Raw genomic sequence first — 20,425 nt, forward strand, 5'->3', positions numbered from 1 at the left:
GCAGACCAGTGGGGGAAAGGAGTGTCTTTTCAATAAACAGTGCTGGGATAATTGGCTATTCTTACGGAAAAAAAGAAAGAAACTTGAACCCAATGTCATAACTTATACAAGCATCTATTTCAAGTAGATTCTGTATCAAATGTGAACGGCAAAATAGTAAGGCTTCTTGAAAATAGCATAGGAGAATATCTTCATGAGTTCAAGGTATGGAAAGACTTCTTAAAAACAGGACACAAACAGCACTAATATAAAGATTGCTTCATTTGACTACATTAACGTTAACACTTCTCTTTATCAAAAGAAAGCCATAAAATGGGAAGAAATAAACCAAAAATATATTAGTAATTAAAAAAATAGAACAGGAGAAAACATTTGCAATATATCTAATAAAAATGAATTCCTACAAATCAGTGAGAAACCCACAAATAAACCAATAGAAAAATGGATAAGATCCGTGAACAAGTAGGTCACAAAAGAGGAATGACCAATTCATACATAAAACGTTGTTCAGCCTCGTTAGTCATCAGGGGAGCACACATGAAATCCACAGTGAGATACCTTACATATTGCAAAGAATGGCTAAAATAAAAAGACTGACAATACCGGGTGTGGGCAAGGGCATAGAGCAACGAGAACTCTCACACCTTGCTGGTGAGAACATGAATTGGTCCATCGACTTTGGAGAACAGTTTGGCTTTATCTACTGAATTGGAAGATATGCAAACTCTACGACCCAGCAACTCCATTTTTTTATACCCCCCCAAATGTATGAAGAATCTGAAAATATAACGGGAGAGAAGGACGCCAAACACGAAAGAATGCTTGCTTTCTGATTCCCTACATAAATACAAAACCAAAAAACTTAGCATTTAAGCCTGCACAGTTAGGGAAAAGCAAAGAAGTGATGGCCATAAAAATCAAGTTAGTGTTTATTTTGGTAGGAAGGGAGAGGTCGTTTTTGGGAGGGGGCACAGGGGAAGATTCTGGAAAGGCTGATTTACCAGTTAATTTCCCCGCAGCTCCAAATTTATCCTTCAGTACGTGCGGTGCAGACGGAATTCCCCTCAGCATGTCTCCTTCGCAGTGAGTACTATGCTCAACAGTAGAGGGCGCTGGAGACACACTGCGGGAGGCAGGCGCCCTGTGTCTGGTTCCAGCAGCTGCACAGCAGCCACGATGTGGGCGTGAGGACACAGGGTGGCGCTCTGCCCCGGCCCCACGCCGTGGGCGCGCAGTCTCTCAGCCACCCCGTGGTCTGGCCTGGCCTGTCAATCATTTTCCCATGGCCCTCCTGACACGGAGACCATGTGCTCCAGGCCTCGGTCGGGTCTGCCCCAGTGTCCTCACTTCCTCGGATCATCCACCTCCTGGAAGTTTGTCTCGTCAGGTTTGTCAGTCAGCAAACTGATGAAAGCACATTATCAAGAACAAAGGGCTGGCAGGAATCAAACCTGGTCACTTGCCGGATTATAATTCCTCATCAGTGAAGATGAACAGATAATTGACAGACAGGAAGATTGAAGGAAGGGAGAGGGGAAAGAAGGAAAGGAGGGAGGAAGAAGGGAGGAAAAGAGAGAGGGAGGAAACGTGGAGAAATGCACAGCCTCACAAGCCACTAAGGATGCACAGACAGAAGCGGTTCTATGCACTGCGCGCGTAAGCGTCGTTGAGCAGATCCCAGGCTGCAGGAATGCGACTCACTATGTGTCGTCCCTGTTTTGAGGTCTCTCTGGCAATATGTAATGATGATACCACTTTCGGACATCTGGAATCGTATTCAAATCCCAGCTTCACCGCTTCCTAGCTATGGGGCCCCGGGAAATGGCATCGCGCCCTGGTGCTCACACTGTTTCTAAACGTGGGGCGCTCTTCCTGGGCTGCTGAGCAAATTTAACACCTGCATGTCAAGACCCAGTCCGGTTCCCAAAAGCTAATTCCTTTCTCCCCACTTGACAGTCATTCCACTTTGAGAAACATACCTCTTGAAATAAAGCTAAAAGTGGGGAGGGGAAGAGTGATCTGGGCAAATAATTCCATACTTAAAAAATAGGGAAAAACCCATAATAGACAGATATCACAATCAGTCTTCATAAGAGCATACTAAATTCAATTCAGAAATATACCCATTATGCTGAAAGAGCAAGGCTGGTGGAATGTAATCAGCAAACCACTTCATCCTTTTTTTCAGGGTGACCCATTCAAACCTGCTTGACAGGTAGCTTCTCCCTGCTCTTTGGATAAAATCTAGGGCAAGTCCCATGACTTTGCTGATTGCTCTTAGGTAACACTAAATTTTTCCTATAACTTTAGTGACAAAAGCAGGCTGTGTTCAGCACTTGAGATGTCCAATCTCATGCAGTCGTCTAAACTTCCAGCTTCATTTAAAGTTTAAGCTTCCCCTTCACTCCTACCCTCATGCTGGCTCATGCCTGTATCAGGATGCAACAAGAAATGGGCGTGTAACACTCTTTTCCTATTTCTCCCTTTTGTGCTTCCATTCCTCCTTCCCTGACTTGCTAACAGGGGTTTCCGATCATAGTAGCCGGGGCAGAGAGGGGTACAGGTAGGAGGCCACCCAAGGGACAGGGGAGTTTCTACGGGACTAGTACAACTATGAGCTGCAGGGCTCACGTGGTTCTTCAAGAGCCTCTGTTCTTTGTGAATCTGTTACCTACGGTTCCCGTGACTCAGGTCTGCCCCAGCGTGTGTGCTGGCACACAGCACCACCCCCATCCACTTGAAAGGTCTTTATTACATTTTCTGGAAGAGGGAGTCTTGAAATTATATTTCCCAGACACTCTTATAAACAGGTCTGGGTTGAGTTTGCCAAATGTGAGGCACTCAGGTGAGACTAGAACGCAGAAAAAAGGTAAAAATCATCCTTCTCTTCCTTTGACTTTGACACTTATGACAGCAGAGGCTTTTGCAGTAATTTGGGCAAGGAATTCCACAGAAAAATCAGAAAAAACGTAACTGGCAAATGGCTGTGAAAATTCCAGTCACTCATCACTATGGGAGAACAAATTGGCAGCAGCGGCTTGGGGGCTCGGCAGCAGCCGCACAGCAGTGAGTTCCCCTCCTCAGTGAGGGCATCTGCACAGCAAGCACAGGCCCCCGGAGCTCCCTATTTCTAGGGAACATCAATATGGTGCATCGAATTATCACCCCACTTCTTCACCCCTCCCTGTAGCTACATCCATTGCCATATGGCTTTGCAGTTCCTCTCACAAAAAGACAGAGTTTACCTCCCTGCCCCTTATTTTGAACTTGGCCATGTGACTTGCTTCAGCCAATGGGATATCAGATGACATAACACAAGCAGAGGGTAGAAATGTGTTTGCCCTTCTTCTGCTTTCACCATGAGAAGAGCATTTCCTGGGTAGCTACTGCCCCTTCAGTCTGTGCTCAGAATGAACAAACATGGAGCAGGCCTGGGTGAGGACCTGAGCCCAGCCAGACCCACAGCTTGGAAGAGAGCTGCATGAATTAGATCAGCACACTCAGCTGACCCATAGACTTATGAGAAATCAGTGCTCATTTTAGTACAACACTGAGATGTTGTGAATGTTTGTTATGCACCATCATTGCAAAAATAGCTAACTGATACAAGCAGCTTTTCTTCTTTTGGCTTCATCAGCTATCCCAAGAATTGTGTAATCAAATTCCCTGTATAAAATCACTCTTTGCTGGGAATTCTTTTTCTGGGAAAAGAATTCTGAAAAAATAATTATTTTTGTGTTTGAGGCAGACTGATGTTCATGCTGAGAACAACTAGAAAACCTGAATAAAATACAGAAAACCTCTTTTTAAGTTGTTGGAGAGCTACCAAGTTGACCAGCATTTGATGGGCCATGATCTCAGGAGAAAAACACAAGGAGGTGATCTGACATTCTGTGAACCACTTTTCCCTTCAGGAAATGTGCTGATTCTAGTTAAGAGCCTGAACATTTGGGCAGAGGGCCATGGCTAAGAGGCAGAAAACACAGCAGAGTCTCTGGAGCTGGAGAGGCAAGAAATTGGATATTGGGGTTGCCAAGACATCTGGGACTGGAGGGGCCAAGATGTTGGATAGAAGGAAGACACACTTATGGGTTTTCCCCCTTAAGGCCTTTGCTGAATTATGAAGCTGTGAATTATTCAGTTATGCAGAAAGCATATAAAAGACAACAGAGATTTTGTTTTGTTTTGTTTTTTGGCAATATCATGCCACTAAAGAGATTAGAAGTTCAGGACCCACCAAGGAATAGAAGCCTAATAAAGACACCAGATTCTCACTTGGGATCCTTGGAAGACTACGCTGTAGAAATGCGAGCAAACCAGCGGTAGCGACAGAGCCTTACAAACCCTGCAACCCAGGCTCCAGTCAGCTCCATACCAGATTGGATTAAGGTGACCTCTCCCTACTCTGTCCACCAGAAGATATAGTAAATCCTTTCTGGAGGAATAATGTCTCCTGGACATTATAGTGGTATAATTTATCTTAATAGTCAGCATTTGACAATAAATCATCAAGCATACCAAGAAACAGGACCAAAGGGGGAAAATATATACACAATAAAACTGACCTACTAACGACCTAGATATTAGTGTGATTGACAAAATAGAGACTTTCATCGAAGACTTGGAATCTATAACAAAGTATCAAATGAGAGTTTAGAACTGAAAAATACAGTAATTGAAATTAAGAACTCAGCAAATAGGTTAACTACAATTAGACTTAGCAGAAGAAAGATGTGTTCAACTGTAAGAGGGCATTATAAAAACTCTAAGCTGAGGAAGGACATAAAGAGTATGGAAAACACAGCAAAGAGCATAAGAGTCCTGTGGGAAATGGTGGAAAGATCTAACATATGTGTAATTGGAGTCACAGAAGAAGAGGAAAGGAAGAAAAGGGTAGAAATCATATTTGAAGAAATACAGGCTGAGAATTTTCCAAAACTGATGAAGCTTTATGACTCCCAAGCAGGATAAATAAAAAGAAAACGGCATACTCAAGCTACTGAAAACCAAAGACAAAACGAAAATATTAAAAGCAGCCAAGGGGTGGGGGGCACATTACTTTCAAAGGAGAAACAATAGCACTGATAACACTTGTCAACAGAAATGATGGAAGAGAGAAGACAATGAATACCATTTTTAAACTGCTGAAAGAAAAGATGTCAACCTAGAATTCTACTTCCACAAAATATCCTTTAAAAATGAATTTGAAATAGATATTTCTATTTAAAAACTGAGAAAATTTGTTGCCAGCAGATCTGCACTAAAAGAAATACTAAAAAGAGTGCTTCGGGTAGAAGAAAAATTATCTCAGGTAGAATCACAGGAAAGCAGGAAAGAATAAAAAGCAAAAGAAAGATCAAATGCACTGGTGAATATAAATGAATATTGAATGAACATAGAGATAATAGCAATGCCTTGTTAGGTGTAAAATATATGTGGAATTAAAATGAATAGCATCAAAACTACAAAAAAAAAATAGAATGGAGGTAAATAGACATTGAGTGTTCTAAGATGAGAGCAGTGTCTGGGAAGTGATAAAAACTATAATTTGTATTAGACTATAATTTATAATGGATATAAGTTGTAATCTCTAGGGGGAACCATTAAAGGAATAATAACAGACTGTGTAAGTAGCAACGAATGGGAGGGGAGAGAGGGAATGAAAAGAAAATGAGTTAATCCAAAATGAGTTGCCAAAAGAAGGCAACAAAGAAGAGAAAAAGAAACAAAACAGGTAGGACAAACGAAAACAAATAGTAAGATGGTACATGTGAACACAATTCTATCAGTGATTACATCAAATGTAAATGAACTAAATATACAAAACACAGAGGTTCACAGATGATAAAAAAACTATATTCAGGAGATGGAACATAAATATGAGAACATAAGAAAGCTGAAAAAATATAGGGAAAAATGGAAAAAATATGCCATTATTAGTGGTAGAGAGAGCCATTTCACAATGATCAAGGGTTCATTGTGAAACCCTTTATCAAGAAAAATATCAAGTTTAAATGGATATAAGCATAATAACATATAAAACATACATAAAACAAAAATTGAGAAAACTAAAAGGAGAAATAAACAAATCCACAATCATAGTGGGAGACTTTAATTTCTCTCAATAATGAATAGAAAAACAGACTCCCCCAAAATCGGTAAAGAGAGAGGATTTGACAAATCTGATGAACAAACTTGACCTAAGAAATACATACAACACCTGCTCACAACAACTGCAGAATACACATTCTCTTCAAGTGCAAGGACATTACACTAAAAAAATTATAGATTTTTTAATAATGGGCTGGTCCGTTGGCATAGTGGTTAAGTTCCCACACTCCGCTTTGACGGCCCAGGGTTTGCGGGTTTGGATCCTGAGTGTGGACCTGCACACCGATCATCAAGCCATGCTGTGGCAGGGTGCCACATACAAAATAGAGGAAGGTTGGCACAGATGTGAGCTCAGGGACAATCCTTCTCACCAAATATATATATATATATATATATATATATATATATATATATATATATATATTTTATTTTTTTAAATTACAGAAAACTCTCTTATGAACACAACTGCAAAAATACTTAAAAATGTGATTATACGTTTGTCCATACCCGTAGAATGTACAACACCAAGAGTGAACTCTAATGTAAACTATGGACTTTGGTGATCATGATGTGTCAATGCAGGTTCATCAATTGTAACAAATGGACCACTCTGGTGGGGGATGTTGATAATGGGGGAGGCTATGCATTTGTGGGGACAGGGGTATATGGAAAATCTCTGTACCTTCCCTAAAATTTTGAGGTGAACCTAAAACTGCTCTAAAAAAAGTAAAGTCCTAATAAAAAAATGATGCTGACATGTAAGGATATTAAAAAGCAATAAAAAATTGTCACAGCAAGTAAATCCAAATTTTAAATAAACAAGTCCAAGTACTATCATACATGTGTGTACACACACACATATCCCCACTGGTTGCTGTTACAAGAATGTAAGTTTGCTTTGACATTCAAAAATCAATCCATGTAATTCATCACATTAAAAGAATAAAGGAGAAAAATACGACTATCTCAAAAGATGCAGAAAAATATTTGATAAAATTTAACACTGTGATTAAAAAAACTTAAATTGAGAATACATAATCATGAGTATATTAAAAGTCTTATAGCAAACATCATACTCAATAGTGGATATTGAAAGCTTCTCCCTCCACCCCCCGAGAGTGAGAAAAAGACACAGATACCCACTGTCACTACCTGTAGTCAGCATTCTGCTGGAGGCCCTCGCCAATGCAATTTGTCTATCATCTTGTATCTTGCAACCTTGCTGAACTTGTTTATTTTAGCTCTAATAGTTTTTTGTGGCTTCCTTAGGATTTTCTATATACTAGCCTATGCCATCTGCAAATATAGTTTTACTTCTTCCTTTACAATCTGGATGCCTTTTATTTCTTTTCTTGTCCAGTTGCCCAGCCACTGCAATTTGGCAAGAGACAAAGGAGACAAAAAGATTGGAAAGGAAGAAATAAAACTGTCATTTGCAGAGGTCATGACTATATACTAAGAAAATACAAAGAATCTATAGGCAAACAATTACAATTTAAGCGACTTTAGCAAGGCCACTCACAAGATACAAAGTCAACATACAAAATCAACAGAATCTCTATAGACTAGAAACAAATAAATGAACACCTAAGAATAAATCTAATGAAAAGTGTGCAAGGAGACAAACCACAAAACAGTTTTAAGAAAATTTGCAAAAGACCTAAAGAAATGGAGGGATACGCTATGTTAACGAATTGAACATTCAATATTGTAAAGATATCAAATGGCCCCCAAACCAGTCTATACACTTAATGAAAATCCAATCAAATTCTAATACTTTTTTGGTGTAGAAATTGACAAGCTGATTCTAAAATGTTTTATGGAAATGCAAAGGGCTTCTTTCTGCTGGGGTCACCTGGTGGACAGGATTGAGACGACCCAGGCCAGCTCTCTCTGGTCCATGTGAAGCACTCATGTATTTTTTGCCCTGACCGTGTCTGATACAGGGGCCAGCTCAATATAGCAGCCCCGTCTTCCTCTCTGTCAGAGCAGAGAAACTGCCAGGCTCTTGCCATTGAGATTTTTCAGCTGTGAGTCCGACGCACCAGTCCACTCCGTCCTGCAAAGTGGGTACTTACCAATATTTCCAAGTGGCCCTGAAAAGGCCACTGATAGGCATGAACCTCACTTTGAAATGTGGGGGTTGTCACCTATTGTCTCAGGACCCTGGTGAAATGGAAACAGTTCCATTTTTGTGGCCTGCTATACCCACATAGAGAACTCCCACTCTGTGTGTGCTGTAACACTATTTGAAATCACCGGAGCAAGGACTATGCTGAAAATGTGCATGTGGAAAAAGCGAGAAAAAGCAAACACAAGTATTCTGTCTGCAGGGACCACTGCTGGGCAAAGCTTGCATCAACAGAGATCCACGCACAATATGAAGGCAAAGAGGCACACAAACCCAGTGTAATGTTCGCTGCTTTGTTTTGCTGAAGTTGCTTCACTGCATAAAATAAGAGATGATACTGGTTTAAAGCTTTGTTCTAGTTATATAGTAACAATGTGTTGACTGCAAGTTCAACAGCATTAGGGTGAAAACACAAACTCTGTTAAGAAACAGTGACAAGCACTCCTTCCCTCGAGCACAACTTCACGGGGAGCTGATGCCGGCGATTGGTGGGAACTTCCATCCTGATGAACTCTACACCTTCACCACCACAACACAAACATCGTAATGGAGTTGTTAGTGTCAGGAAAAGCTCTCAGCCCTGTGGTTACGCTTTGGCCACGTGCTCTCACCATTTCCTGCCCAAAGTGAGAGCCCCGGGAGAGGCATGCTGTCACCCAGGGAGGGGACCACAGAAACCAGCGGCAGCGCACCTGCGAGACCAAGGTGCGAGGCTGTGGACTCTGCGGAGGAGGGGCTGTGGGCAAGACTCGACGTGATGTGGAGCGGGATTTGACATAGCCCCGGGGAGGGATCTAACACACAGGTGAGGCACTCTTCACTTGGCACAGAGAGCAGATGCTGAGAACCTCTCCCCTACTTGGTACGTGGGCGGGTTGCGCACAGCATTCCCCCGCAGGTCCTGAAGCCAGAGAGTCTGGATCCCCGGGAGCTTTCGCTCCTGAGCTGTGGGCACGCTGCGCTGCCCAGGCCTCCCGGGGCTGCTCCACACCTACACGCAGAACCCCACTCTCACACTGTGCTATTTATTGTGGACCAACCGAAATAAGCGCTTTGGGCACCCCTCCACCATTATTTCTCCCGGAGCAGTCTGTTTTCTCTGCTAGGCAGAAGGCAGAGAAACCACAGCTGAAAAGCAGGGCGAGTCGAGCATCAACACATCACCAGCTTCCCAAGATGGTGGAACCCAAGTCTACCCTGCACTTGGTCCAACATACACAGCTGTGCATTACTAAATAGAGTATTTCTTCCCAACGCCTGAGATTCTGGTCCAAATCGGGACTGTGGTGACTGGGAGCTGGGATTCTAAGCCCAGGCAGCCCCATGGGTATAGAAGGGCGGAGTCAGTCGGGACGGTGTCTCAGGCTGGCGACACGTAACCGGCCACACTGCTGACCCGGGCCGGGGCTCTCTTGTCCTCTCTTCTTTCCTGCACACCAGCACTCATGTTTCCCTGGCTCGGGCTGGCCCCGCAGCCCAGTGAGGTGCTGGATGAAGGTCCAGGCCTGCGGCTGCCACACGTGACTGTGGGGAGAGCGGGCTCCCGAGGCAGGTCTGGCCCCACGTCAGGGCTCGGTGGTGCGGCAGAGTGCGTGCCAGCGCTTCACCAGCTCCTTGGGCTTGCCGAGCATCTCATCCCAGTGCTCCAGCTCCTTGCCGCGGGTGTACATGTAGGGGCCCACCACCACCCGGCCCAGCTCGTGGCTCTCTGCGGGGGGTGGGGGAGGGAACATTGTTAGTCTCTGGAGCACAGAAGCCACATCACCTCAGCCACACCCCAGTGCCTTCTCTCTCTCTCTCTCACTCACTCCTCCCCTTGAAGGAAGTAGCCAGCCCCGTCCCTCTTTAAGCACCAGCTGACAGCCCCCAGAGAGGTCCTGACTTTGCTCTGGAGCTGGAGATGGTGGGGGAAGGGAGCCCAGGTGGTGAGCCTGCCTTTCGGGTGTGTCCACTCTGCCCTTCAACCTCCTGGCAGCTGTTGTCAGCCTGCTTGGTACGGAAGAGCCGAGGGAGGAAAGAGCCTCTCTAGAAAGAAGCCCTCTTCCAGCAGCCCACTTCTCCGTTCAGCGGAACATTCAACAATAATCATCACCCACCAACTGCCACAGTGGAGAAGGATCTTGAACTCTGGTCCACGACACCAGCGGGCCTGATGGCCCTGCTTCCCCAGATGGTGACAGTGGGCACTGGGGCCTGGGGCAGAGTGGAGAGCTGCCTAGGATAAGTCCACCTTGTCGTCCACCCTGAGCTTCACAGAGGACCCTAAAGGCCTGTCTAGAGGGCATGAGGCAACGCAGGGGACACAACGACCCACAGCCTCAGGTCACTTGGAGCTATGCTGCTTCCCATCCTCTCTGGCGATTTGCCCCAGGAGGGGGTAGCGGAGGCCAGCCTTTAACCTCTTTCCAGGGTGCCACAGACAGTCACACTGGAATAAAGCCAGGTGTGAATCCCAGCTCTTTCACTAGCAAGCTCTGTGTCCCTGGGCAAGTATCTCAGCCTCTCTGAGCACTAGTTTCCTTAGGTAGAGAACAGAAACCACGCAGCTCCCTCCGAGGGTTCATGTGGCTTGAACACTCAGCAGCCCCTCCTCTGCCCGCTGCCCCAACAGCCTGGGGGTGGGGCAGCAGCCTTACTGTCCCCTTGGGCGCTCTGCAGCACCGTCAGGCTGAGGCTGGCTGTGTCCAGCTCGGTGGGGTCGGCCTTGAAGCTGAAGGTCTCGCTATACACAGGGTTGGCGGAGCCCAGCACAGCCGAAGTCTTCTTACACTTGACAAACTTGTTGTGATTCATCAGAGCCACTTTGACAAATACACCTGAGGGGCATTGCAGACCGTGGGCTGGGAATGGCGGACAGGGGTCCAGCCTCTGGCCTGTGGGAGGTCTGGCTGGGAGGGCACATGCCCACCCTGGGAGCCAGGACCCCATTACTCACAGACGCTGCTGCCAGAGGGCATCACCAGAGGAAACGGGGTTGATTAGGGTACCGCCTCACAGCAGAGGAAACGCTCGGCTCCCTTCCTCTTCCTTCCTCTCTGCCTCCTGAATGCACCCACAGCTCGGCTGGCCTTTGTTTACTGGAGCCTAGCACCACATGCCCATCCCTCCTGGTTGGTGCTCAGGGGCCTGGCCTGCCGGGTGCTCAGGCCCCCTGGGGGCCCCTTAAACACCTTCTCCTTGGGAGGGCTAAGCTTTTTTGAGTGAGGCTCAGATGAGTTTTGGATCTGCAGTGGAAGGCTGAATGCGAGCTTGCCTACAGTGACTGAGATGCAGAGACACACAGGTGGCAGACAACTGCCACCATGCTGGGGGCCCACATAGGGGTGGGACGTGTGGGATGAGCAGAGCAGGGCCTCCACTCCTCTAGCTCCCGGGATCTGGGATGCTGGAGGAAGCAGATCACCACAGCCACCCGCTGGCCTGGGATGCCTCTTCTTCCAGCCCAGTGTCATGCCTCACTTGTGGGGCAGCCCGCCCTGGGGGCAGGGAGGTACAAGGCCTTGCCCTGGAGGAACTGGAACCCTTCACAGAAGGGCAGGGGTGGAGGTGGCTGCACAGGTCAAGGAGCCAAGATGCTGCCTTGGGCACAGGGAGGGGCAGACTAGTCTTAGGGGTCTTGGTGGAGGCCAAGGGGATGCAGCCTTGGGTTCAACATAAGGACGCCCTTCCCACACCACAACCATCCACTGAGGGCATGGCTCGGGAGGTGGTGAGTGCTCCATGGTGGGCCTTATGCAAGCAGAAACTGGGTGGCTGGGGCGAAGCTCACACTCCAGGCCCAGGGCAGCTCACAAGGTGAGACCTGCCCCGAGGAGGAAAACTTACTGACAAAACTCGCATCCTCCTGCAGCCGGAGGCCCCTGGCTCGCAGCACGACCACAGTGAGGCGGTTCAGGCGGTCGTTGTAGCTGAGGCAGAACTGGAGGTCGCCAAACTCCGAGGGAGGCTGGAGAGGCCGAGAGGAAAGCACTCTGTCACTCTGGCAGGTGCTGGAGGAGCCACAGAACCCCCTCAGTGTCTTCCTCCTTCCTCCAGCAGTTGGGCACAGGGTACTGTGTGACATCCATGTTTCCTCCCTTAAGCCCACCCGCCATTTTATAGACAGGGAAACTGAGTTCTGGAGAGCTGGAGGGGCCTGCTGAAGACCAGAGAGTAGTGAGGACCAGAGCTGAGGATTCAAATCCAGGTCTGGGGGATTCCAAAGACTATTCTGAGCTGCCCGGATCCTTCCTGGGGGTTGAGGGAACAGAGGGTAAATATTATCCTTGGCTGGCTCATTTGGGGTGTCGCCTTTCATAGCTGTCTGATCTAGATGGGAATCCAAACATTGGCTTTTCAGGATGCTCCAGGTAATCCTACCTTGAGGACAAAAGAAACTCAGGCTCTACACACCCGCCTTGACCCACGCAGCTGCCCCTGGCCCCACCAGCCTGAGTCACGCTTACAGGAGTGGTGAGCCGTATGCTGAGGGCTGACGCCGGCCAACAGGTGCTGGGTCACACCTGCTAGCTGCCCACAGTAGTCTGACAGGTAGTGGCACATGTCTGGTGACCCTGACCTTTACCTCCAGGCTCTCGGCCTCCAGGTCTCTCCAGAAGATGCGCCGGCAGTTGCCCAGCAGGGTTTCATTCTTCAGGGGGAAGAGCACTTGGCCCAGGAGCTGGTGCTTCCTCTGCCTGTCCACGTGGTACACTGAGAACCTCAGCACCCTCTGGCTGACGCTCCTGCCGGACACCTGGGGGAGACAAGGGCCCCGGGCTTGGGTCAGGTGTGGGGACAGGGGATGGGATGGTGTGGCAAGTGGTTCTGCACACAGGAGCTTTCGGTGAGGGGTGTCTCCGCCAGCGACCTGAACACTCCAAACCCAGGCATCCTCAGGGTACCCTTCTCAGCAGCGGGGTCAACACCCCTGGGAGGTGGGAGTGTGCGCCAGAGCCTTGCCAAGCAGAATGTGGTCCGAGAACCAGCAGCAGCCATGCTGCCCTCCCTGGACCTTGTTAGAAATGCAGGATCTTGGGCCCCACCCCAGACCCATGAAGCAGAATCTACTGTTTAACAGGACCTCCAAGTGATTTGCCTGTACATAAAGGTGTGAGGCCCCGAGGTGGAGCCCCGGCAACCTGCCTGCCTCTGCTACCTGAGTCGGGCCCCCCAACCCTCCTCTCCCCGAGGCCCAGTCTCCTCCTGTAAAATGGGATAATGTCTCTTACTCTCTGGGTTACCCAGAGAGTACCTGATCTATGGCAGATGGTCAACTAATATTGATTTTCTTCTCTTCTTCTTCTCTTTCCTCTTTCCCCTTAGAACACTGAAAGGCTAGGGTCAAGTTGGGGTGAGGACAGGGCGAGGAAGTGACAAGTCAAGAAAAATAAGTATGGGAGCACGATGTGCGGCCGTGCTGGTCAGCCAGCCTGCACACCTCGGATCTTGATGTCACGAGAAGAGCATCAAAGTCTGGGCCCCAGTAGGATGGCAGGGGGCTGGGACCCAGCCCTCTTCTCAGCTCTCAGCCCTCAGCCCTGGGTGAAGGCAAGAACTGGGCTCTGGCCTCAGCGATCAGTCTTCCCGGATGCTGACTGGCCTCTTCTTGCCTCACCCACCGGCCTGCTGCCCAGCTCTTAAACATGTTTGTCCAAGGCCTCTCGGCAGCTCTGGATTGCTGGCTTCCCACAAGGGCCCCCAGTCACCTGCTGAGGCTCCCCGGCCACTGTGACCCTGGCTCAGTGCCCCAATAGCCTCTCCCCCTCCAGACCCTGGGCCAGCCCGCCCACGGTGCGGCAAAGGCACCACCTCCACAGGATGGCTCTCGGGTGCTGCGCTGGCCACTGACAGGATGCTCTCACCCTCTGCCTTGCTTGAACAACCTCGCCAGAAACCCCATAGTGCTCCAGGGTTTTGGGGTGCTTCCCCTGAGCCCCATGGGCCAGGGCCTGCGTTCAGTAGGTGCTCCAAGAATGTGTTTTCTCTTTCTCGCCTCCAGGCAACCTGGACAAGAGGAGACCCAAGTCTCTCTCCCGCCCCCCACCACCCCCGTCAGCGGTCGGGGCTCTTGCAGGCCTTGACCCAGCAGGCAGGGTAAAGCAGAGCCTGTGGCATGGGGGGCCTGGGGGCTGCAGGGCCCTGGCTAGCACAGGAGACTGGGGCTCTCCTGCACAATGTCTGCTCCTTTCCAGGACGCCAGAGCACGCAGGACCCTGCCTGCTCCGGAGGCCTACCTGGAAGATGAAGTGCTCGTCGAACTGCGGGTTGGCGGTTTTGCGTTTGGTCTTGGACTGGAGGAAGCGCCGCTCGTCGGGCAGCAGGTGGAGCTTCACCAGGGGGCTGCAGGTCTCCAAGGTGGCTCGCAGCCCCTGCGCCTTGATCAGGCCCACCAGCAGCCGCTCGGCCTCCTGCTGGTATTCCACGGAGAACCACAGCCGCCCCAGGCAGCCCTCAGGGAAGTCGGTCTCACTCTCGTCCTCGGGGAACTTGTACAGCTCTGGGTTGATGGTCCCCACCACGCTCGCGTCTCCTACAACACAGGGGCTGGGAGGTCTGGCGAGCCAGAGGAAGGCCGGGCAGAGGGGACAACAAGCAGTGGGCTTCACCGCCCCCATCCCAGCCCACTCAGGCCCGCCCCTTCTTGGCTGAGCCTCGACTAGGCAGTTCACGGCCCCTCCTGACCACATCTGCCCTGCTCTCTTCTTCAGACTGAACACAGCCCCTCTCTGCGGGGCAGCTGCTCCAGGACGCCTTCTCAGCAGGATGCTCCCTGGGGCCCCCCACAGAGTCCACAGCATTCATTCTACCCCTGCCCCTGGGATTGGCCCCGATCCCCAGAGGTCAGGGCCTGCTTGGGGGGCACAGTGCCCAACACCTGGCTTGGCCCCTTTCCATGGGGTCCAGAGGATGTTTCAGTGATAAAGTGTTACCTCGTTTCTTCCCTTTCAAATTAGGAGGGCCAAGCTGATTACTGGGTAGTTCCTGGAAAGGTCTCTTGGGAGGCCTTCAGAGCAAAGCGGTGGGCAGAAAGCTGTGCACCCAGCTCCCGCATTCTGCCCTCTGGCCGGCTAATGCCTCATCCTGGAGCAGGACCCAGCACAGGTTCTGCACCCGGAACACCAGGGTTCCAAGCCCAGATCTGTTGTTTACTGCGTCTGTGAGCCTGGGCAAGCACTGTTAACCTTTGGAGCCCACTTTATGAAAGTGCACATTGGGGTGATAGTTCCCTACAGAGGCGAGGTCTAACTCCAAAGTGGCACACAAGGCCGTATCTGGCCCTGGCTGGGGTGCAGCCGGCACTTGGTAAACCCAAGTACCTGGAAAGAGTGGTCACCGGGCAACTCTGGCATCCCTGGGCCCATCCAGGCTCTGTTTGGGAGCCAGGCCCATGAAAGCAGATGGGTCCGCCCTGGCCTGAGCAGACCCCGACCCCTGGCCAGGCCCTGTGGGTGCACTCACCAAGGTTGCTGCTGGTGGTGTGGGACAGGAGCTCTGGGGCTGGGCAGGGGTGCTGTGGGGCCTGGGCCCCCTCTCTGCTGTGCAGGGGAACCCAATCTCGGCCTTGGAGGGAAGGGGGCACCACAAATGGTGTACCCGGTGGTCTGTCCAGAGGCAGGGAGACAACATGTATGTGGCAAGTGAATGGTGTGGCCTCAGAGCCCTCAGCCCAGAGGGATTAAGTGCCGGGGGCTGGAGGAGGAAAAGCCCGGGGAACCAGAAGGAGGCAACAGCACCATTTTCTGGGTCCACACCAGGACACACACACACACACACACACACACACACCCACCCAGACCCAGACCCAGCCAGAGCCAACACCTCTGTCTGCCCACAGCAGTGGCGAGTTGGAGAAGGAGCACAGCCTCTGGAGTCAGCCTGCCTGGGTTTGAACATCGTTCTGCCACTTACTAGCTGTGCTATCTGGACCCGTTAGTTATGTCTGAGCCTCAGTTTCCTCAGCTGGAAAATGGGCTCATAATGCCTGCCTCCTAGCCATTGTGAGGATTCAAGGCGTTCCTTTGTGATGCTTCCAGTATGGTGGCAGCACAGAGGAGGCGCTCCATAAACAGATCTTTCCTTCCCCACCCGCTCCAAGGGAAAGTCCTTAGGGAGGGCTCTAAGCACAGCCAGGAGCTCGCTTGGCCCCACATCCTGTCTCACCTGCTTGTCTGGGTCTTGGCACGCGGCAGGCAGAGCTTGTCCCTCTGTACGCTGGAGACAGCCGTGGTCCCCGGCAGTTCTTCGTAGGTGAACACGGCACAAAGCCTCTTCCAGAGCCAGCAGCTCACCCCGATCAGCAGCAGCAGCAGCCCCCCAACAATGCCTCCAACTACCAAGGCCACCTCCTCTGGGGGCAGGAACCAGGGGGCTGTGAGACCTGGGGAAAGCCCCTCCCCTGCACCCCACTGGCCTGCTGGGGGCAGAATTTGGGCAGCAACCCCACCCCCTGGGTTGGACCCCAGAAGCAACACAGAAGCAGGCTTCCTGTGTCTGTTGGGGTGGGGTGCTGCTTGCTGGGCTTGCTGGGTCTCAGCGGAAAAGCTGTTTCCCTTGGAGTCCAGTCCTAGTGCCCTGGACAGAGCCTTCTGGTTTCCCTTGGAAAGCAGCTGGCCCTTGACCGGGGATTCTGGCTGAAATGAACCATTTCCTTGTGCTTCTGAGTAGAAATCAAACCATCTCTTTACCATAACCTCCATCTTCCCTGGAGTCCTGTTCAGGCCTGAGGGTGAGCTGGGTGTGGGCACCACGCCCTTAAGGAAAGCCCAGGAAGGGTTGATGCCCTGAGTCGCTCTTAGAGCCCTATGCTTTGGGGTCCTGGAACCTGTGAGAGGCTGGACTCATGCTTGAATGCTGTACCTGTCTCTAAAACCCGCTCCCTCCCTCAACCGTTTATCAAGGCGAGCCCACTGAGGAGTGTCGGTGGGAGGCAGTGGAGGTGGGGTGTGGACGAGGAGGTGAGCAGCGGGGGTGGGAAACGGAGACACACGGACCGTCTGCTGCCGGCACCTGCACCTCCACATTTGCGGGGACCTGGGAGGCTCCACTCGGCGCCCGCCAAGAGCGTTCCGACGCTCCGTCCCACGCGCCGGTGCCCAGGCCAGGCAGGGAAGGTGCCTCCTCCGGGTCCGTGCGGGCGCGGGGCTTCCCGGGCTCTGGGGTCTGGATCCCGTGGGGTGGGGAGAAGGCGAGCCCTCCACATCTCCTGACCCGCAACTGTCTGCGAGGAGCGGGCCTCACTGCATCCCCGCAGCGCGCTAGGAGCCCGAGGCCGGGCGGGCAGGGGCGACGTCCCAGCGGGGACGACGGGGCGAGGAAAGTGCTGCAACCGGTGGCCGAGGGGCCGGGGCGCCTCGCCGGGGGCGCGAGAGGGGAGGCGAAGGCACTTACCCGCCATGAGGCTGCTCCGGCCAGCCGTTGGGGCGCCGGCCCGGGGCTCAGTCTCGCCGGTCTCCACGCCTGTCGCCAGTGCCGCGGGGCAGGCTTTTAAAGCGCGGCGCGTGGCGGGCGGTCCCTCGTGGCTCTGTGGCCTGGCGGCGGCGGACGATGGGGCAGGGACCCAGCGCCTCGAGGCCGCAGCTCCACCCCGGCTCTGCCCTGGCGGTGGCTCGGGAGGGGCGAGGAGCCGACCGTGCGCTCCCGGAAACTGCAGGGCTCCGGGCGGCCTGGGGCGCCCGGGGCTCCCTGCGGCTGCAGGCGGGGTGGGGTGCGAGGACCGCCCCCTCCCGGAGGGCAGAGCTAAAGCCTTTTCCGCCCGCGGCTGAAGAGGGCTCCGCACCTGGCCCTTGACACTTGGTGGCCTTGCCCGTCTGGGAACGCGCCTCCACCTTGCGCAGATGCGCCGCAGGCTGAGGCTGCGTCCTCCAGGCCCACCGCCGACCCATGCCCCCGGGAGCCTTCCCGAAGCTCAGGGCGGAGTCTCCGAGCCCTGTCCTGGGCCCCAGCGCTGCCTGCCCGACCCCCGGGCGCGCGATGCGGCGCTGAAGTTTACTCGTCCGGCCGAGTCTCAGTAGAAAAAGAATGAGGCGCTGGAGAGAGCGGACGCTGCAGCCGCACCACCTGGGTTCCAACTCCGGCTCCCCACTCGCCTGCTGTGCGATTTGGGACGATTTATTTCAGCACTCTGGGCTCACTTTCCTCAACTGGGTTAATAATAGCACTTCCTCTAGGATTAATATATGTAAGAGACACTTGCAACGGTGACTGGCGCAAGGAGGGGGTGGCGCAGGGCATGCCAGCCACTACTGTGGTGATTATTGTCCCCTCCGCGCCCGCAGCCCCTATTATTATAATGATTGTTATCAGACCTAAAGGGCCGCGCCAGTCGAGGTTGGCGAACGCAGCCTTGACCGAGAGGCTCGTGTAAGAGCCCTCCCTGTCCTCTGCCCGCTCCCAGCAGAGGAGTCGTGCGCCGGGTCGGGGGATGCGCACCCTCGCGGCGCCCGCACAGCGTCCCTGCGGGGCACTCTGGTGGGAGTGTCTGAGACCTAGAGGCGTCCATCAGGGAATATGTGTGTGGGGGCAGGGAGGGTTGATGTTGTTGTTTCACAGCCTTGAAGATTGTGTCCTATATGAAAATTTTAAGGCACAGCTCGCTTGAAATGGAGTCAGAAGGCCTGAAGGGAGAGCTCCCAGCAGTACCGTTTGAGGTCAATTACAGGAAGGGTGGTCAATTACAGACCCCAACAAAAAGAATCCTCAGCAGGAGAGAATCAGTTACAGGCCTCAACAGGAAAGATGTACCTTGGTCTCCTGGAGGAAATCAGCTACCCCAGCAAACTAAGCCAATGAAAACCTGTCCTTACCCTGATCTCTTGCTTTCCTCTAATGGACTTTTGTTCAAAACAATCCCTCCCAGCTTCCTCCTTATTCTTTATAAAACAACATTCCTCTCCCTTCTCGCTGGATTTTTGCCTGTAGTCTGCCACAGCACGCACATCTCAAATTGCAAGTCTTTGGCGATTCCCAGATAAACTCCTTTTGCTGGTAAAATAATTGGCTGTTTTATTTTATTTTATTTGTGAGGAAGATTAGCCCTGAGCTTTTTGCTGAGGAAGACTGGCCCTGGGCTGACATCCATTCCCATCCTCCTCTACTTTATGTGGGACGCTGCCACAGCATAGCTTTGACAAGCGGTGTGTTGGTGTGTGCCTGGGATCGGAACCCGTGAACCCCGGGCTGCAAAGCGGATCGCCTGCACTTAACCTCAATGCCACTGGGCCGCCCCCCTAGCTGTTTTATTTTTAAGGTCAACACCAAAGACTGGGCATGGGCTCAGCTCCCCGTGGCACCTGGGCCTATCATATGATGGAAGATACAGAGTAGACAGGTGGAGAGCGGGCCAGGCCTTCAGTGTGTATGAGGCTCCACCATGTCTGAGCCCTGGTAGACCTGAGGCAGGATGGGTGGTAAATTGGGGTCCCCCTCAACTCACAGGGGCGAGGTCTGAGAGCCTTTGTCTTCCTGTGTGCAGAGGAAGCATGGCCACTCTCTTTCTGGGGTCTGGACAGGTGTCGAGTGGTGAGAAGGTGGGACCCTGCATCTCTTTATCCCGCAAATGTCCCAGAAGAGTGGGGCCTTTCTCTTTTCTCCACCCTTGAACCCTGCTAGCAGGCAGGCGGAGGCAGGGCTCTCCCCTCCTGCAAACCCACCCTCCAGGGACCCAGGCATGTTAGCTGGAGCATCTGGAGAACCTGGGGCCCTGATCTCTCCTTCCGCTGGGCTGGTGATGGGTGTGGTGTCTCGGGAAATGGGGCCTGGGTCCCCCCAAAACCTCCCCATCCTTCCTCTCAGGAAAATGTCTGCATTAGTTTCCTGTTGCTGCTGTAACAAATTATTACAAATTCAGTGGTTAAAAACACAAATTTATTATCTTACAGTTCTGGAGGGCAGAAGACTACAATGGGTCTGCAGGGCTGCATTCCTTCTGGAGGGTGGCAGGGAAATCCATTTGGTTGCCTTTCCCAGCTTCTAGAAGCTGCCTGCAAGTGACTTCTTCCTTCATCTTCAAAGCCAGCAGCAGAATTTTCTAATCTCTCTATCATCTCCACATCAACTTTTTCTACCTCCCTCTTATAAGGACTTTTGTGATTACATGGGACCCACCCAGAATAATCTCCCCATCTCAAGATCCGTAATTTAATCACATCTGCAAAGTCCCTTTTGCCAGATAGGGTAACCTATTCCCAGGTTCCAGGAATTAGG

At 51.5% G+C, this 20,425-nt stretch overlaps 1 protein-coding gene across 3 annotated transcripts; it reads right to left on the minus strand.

Moving 5' to 3' along the window:
* Positions 1-6,565: 6,565 nt before the first annotated feature.
* Positions 6,566-17,761, minus strand: LOC131406936 (synaptotagmin-15-like). 3 transcript variants are annotated; one of them, XM_058542835.1, is made up of 8 exons: positions 17,612-17,761; positions 16,385-16,571; positions 15,683-15,825; positions 14,458-14,753; positions 12,807-12,977; positions 12,068-12,188; positions 10,879-11,058; positions 6,566-9,950 (listed from the first exon to the last, which is right to left on the minus strand). In XM_058542835.1, the coding sequence occupies exons 1-8, from the start codon at positions 17,616-17,618 to the stop codon at positions 9,808-9,810; spliced, it is 1,248 nt and encodes a 415-aa protein (XP_058398818.1). In that variant the 5' UTR covers positions 17,619-17,761; the 3' UTR covers positions 6,566-9,807. The 3 variants fall into 3 exon arrangements, with proteins under 3 accessions (XP_058398818.1, XP_058398817.1, XP_058398819.1); XM_058542834.1 differs by having other exon boundaries at positions 16,385-17,761; XM_058542836.1 differs by having other exon boundaries at positions 14,458-14,776; positions 15,679-15,825; positions 16,385-17,761.
* Positions 17,762-20,425: the final 2,664 nt, after the last annotated feature.

This window comes from Diceros bicornis, chromosome 6 (assembly GCF_020826845.1).
Source record: "Diceros bicornis minor isolate mBicDic1 chromosome 6, mDicBic1.mat.cur, whole genome shotgun sequence".
Lineage (NCBI taxonomy): Eukaryota > Metazoa > Chordata > Mammalia > Perissodactyla > Rhinocerotidae > Diceros > Diceros bicornis.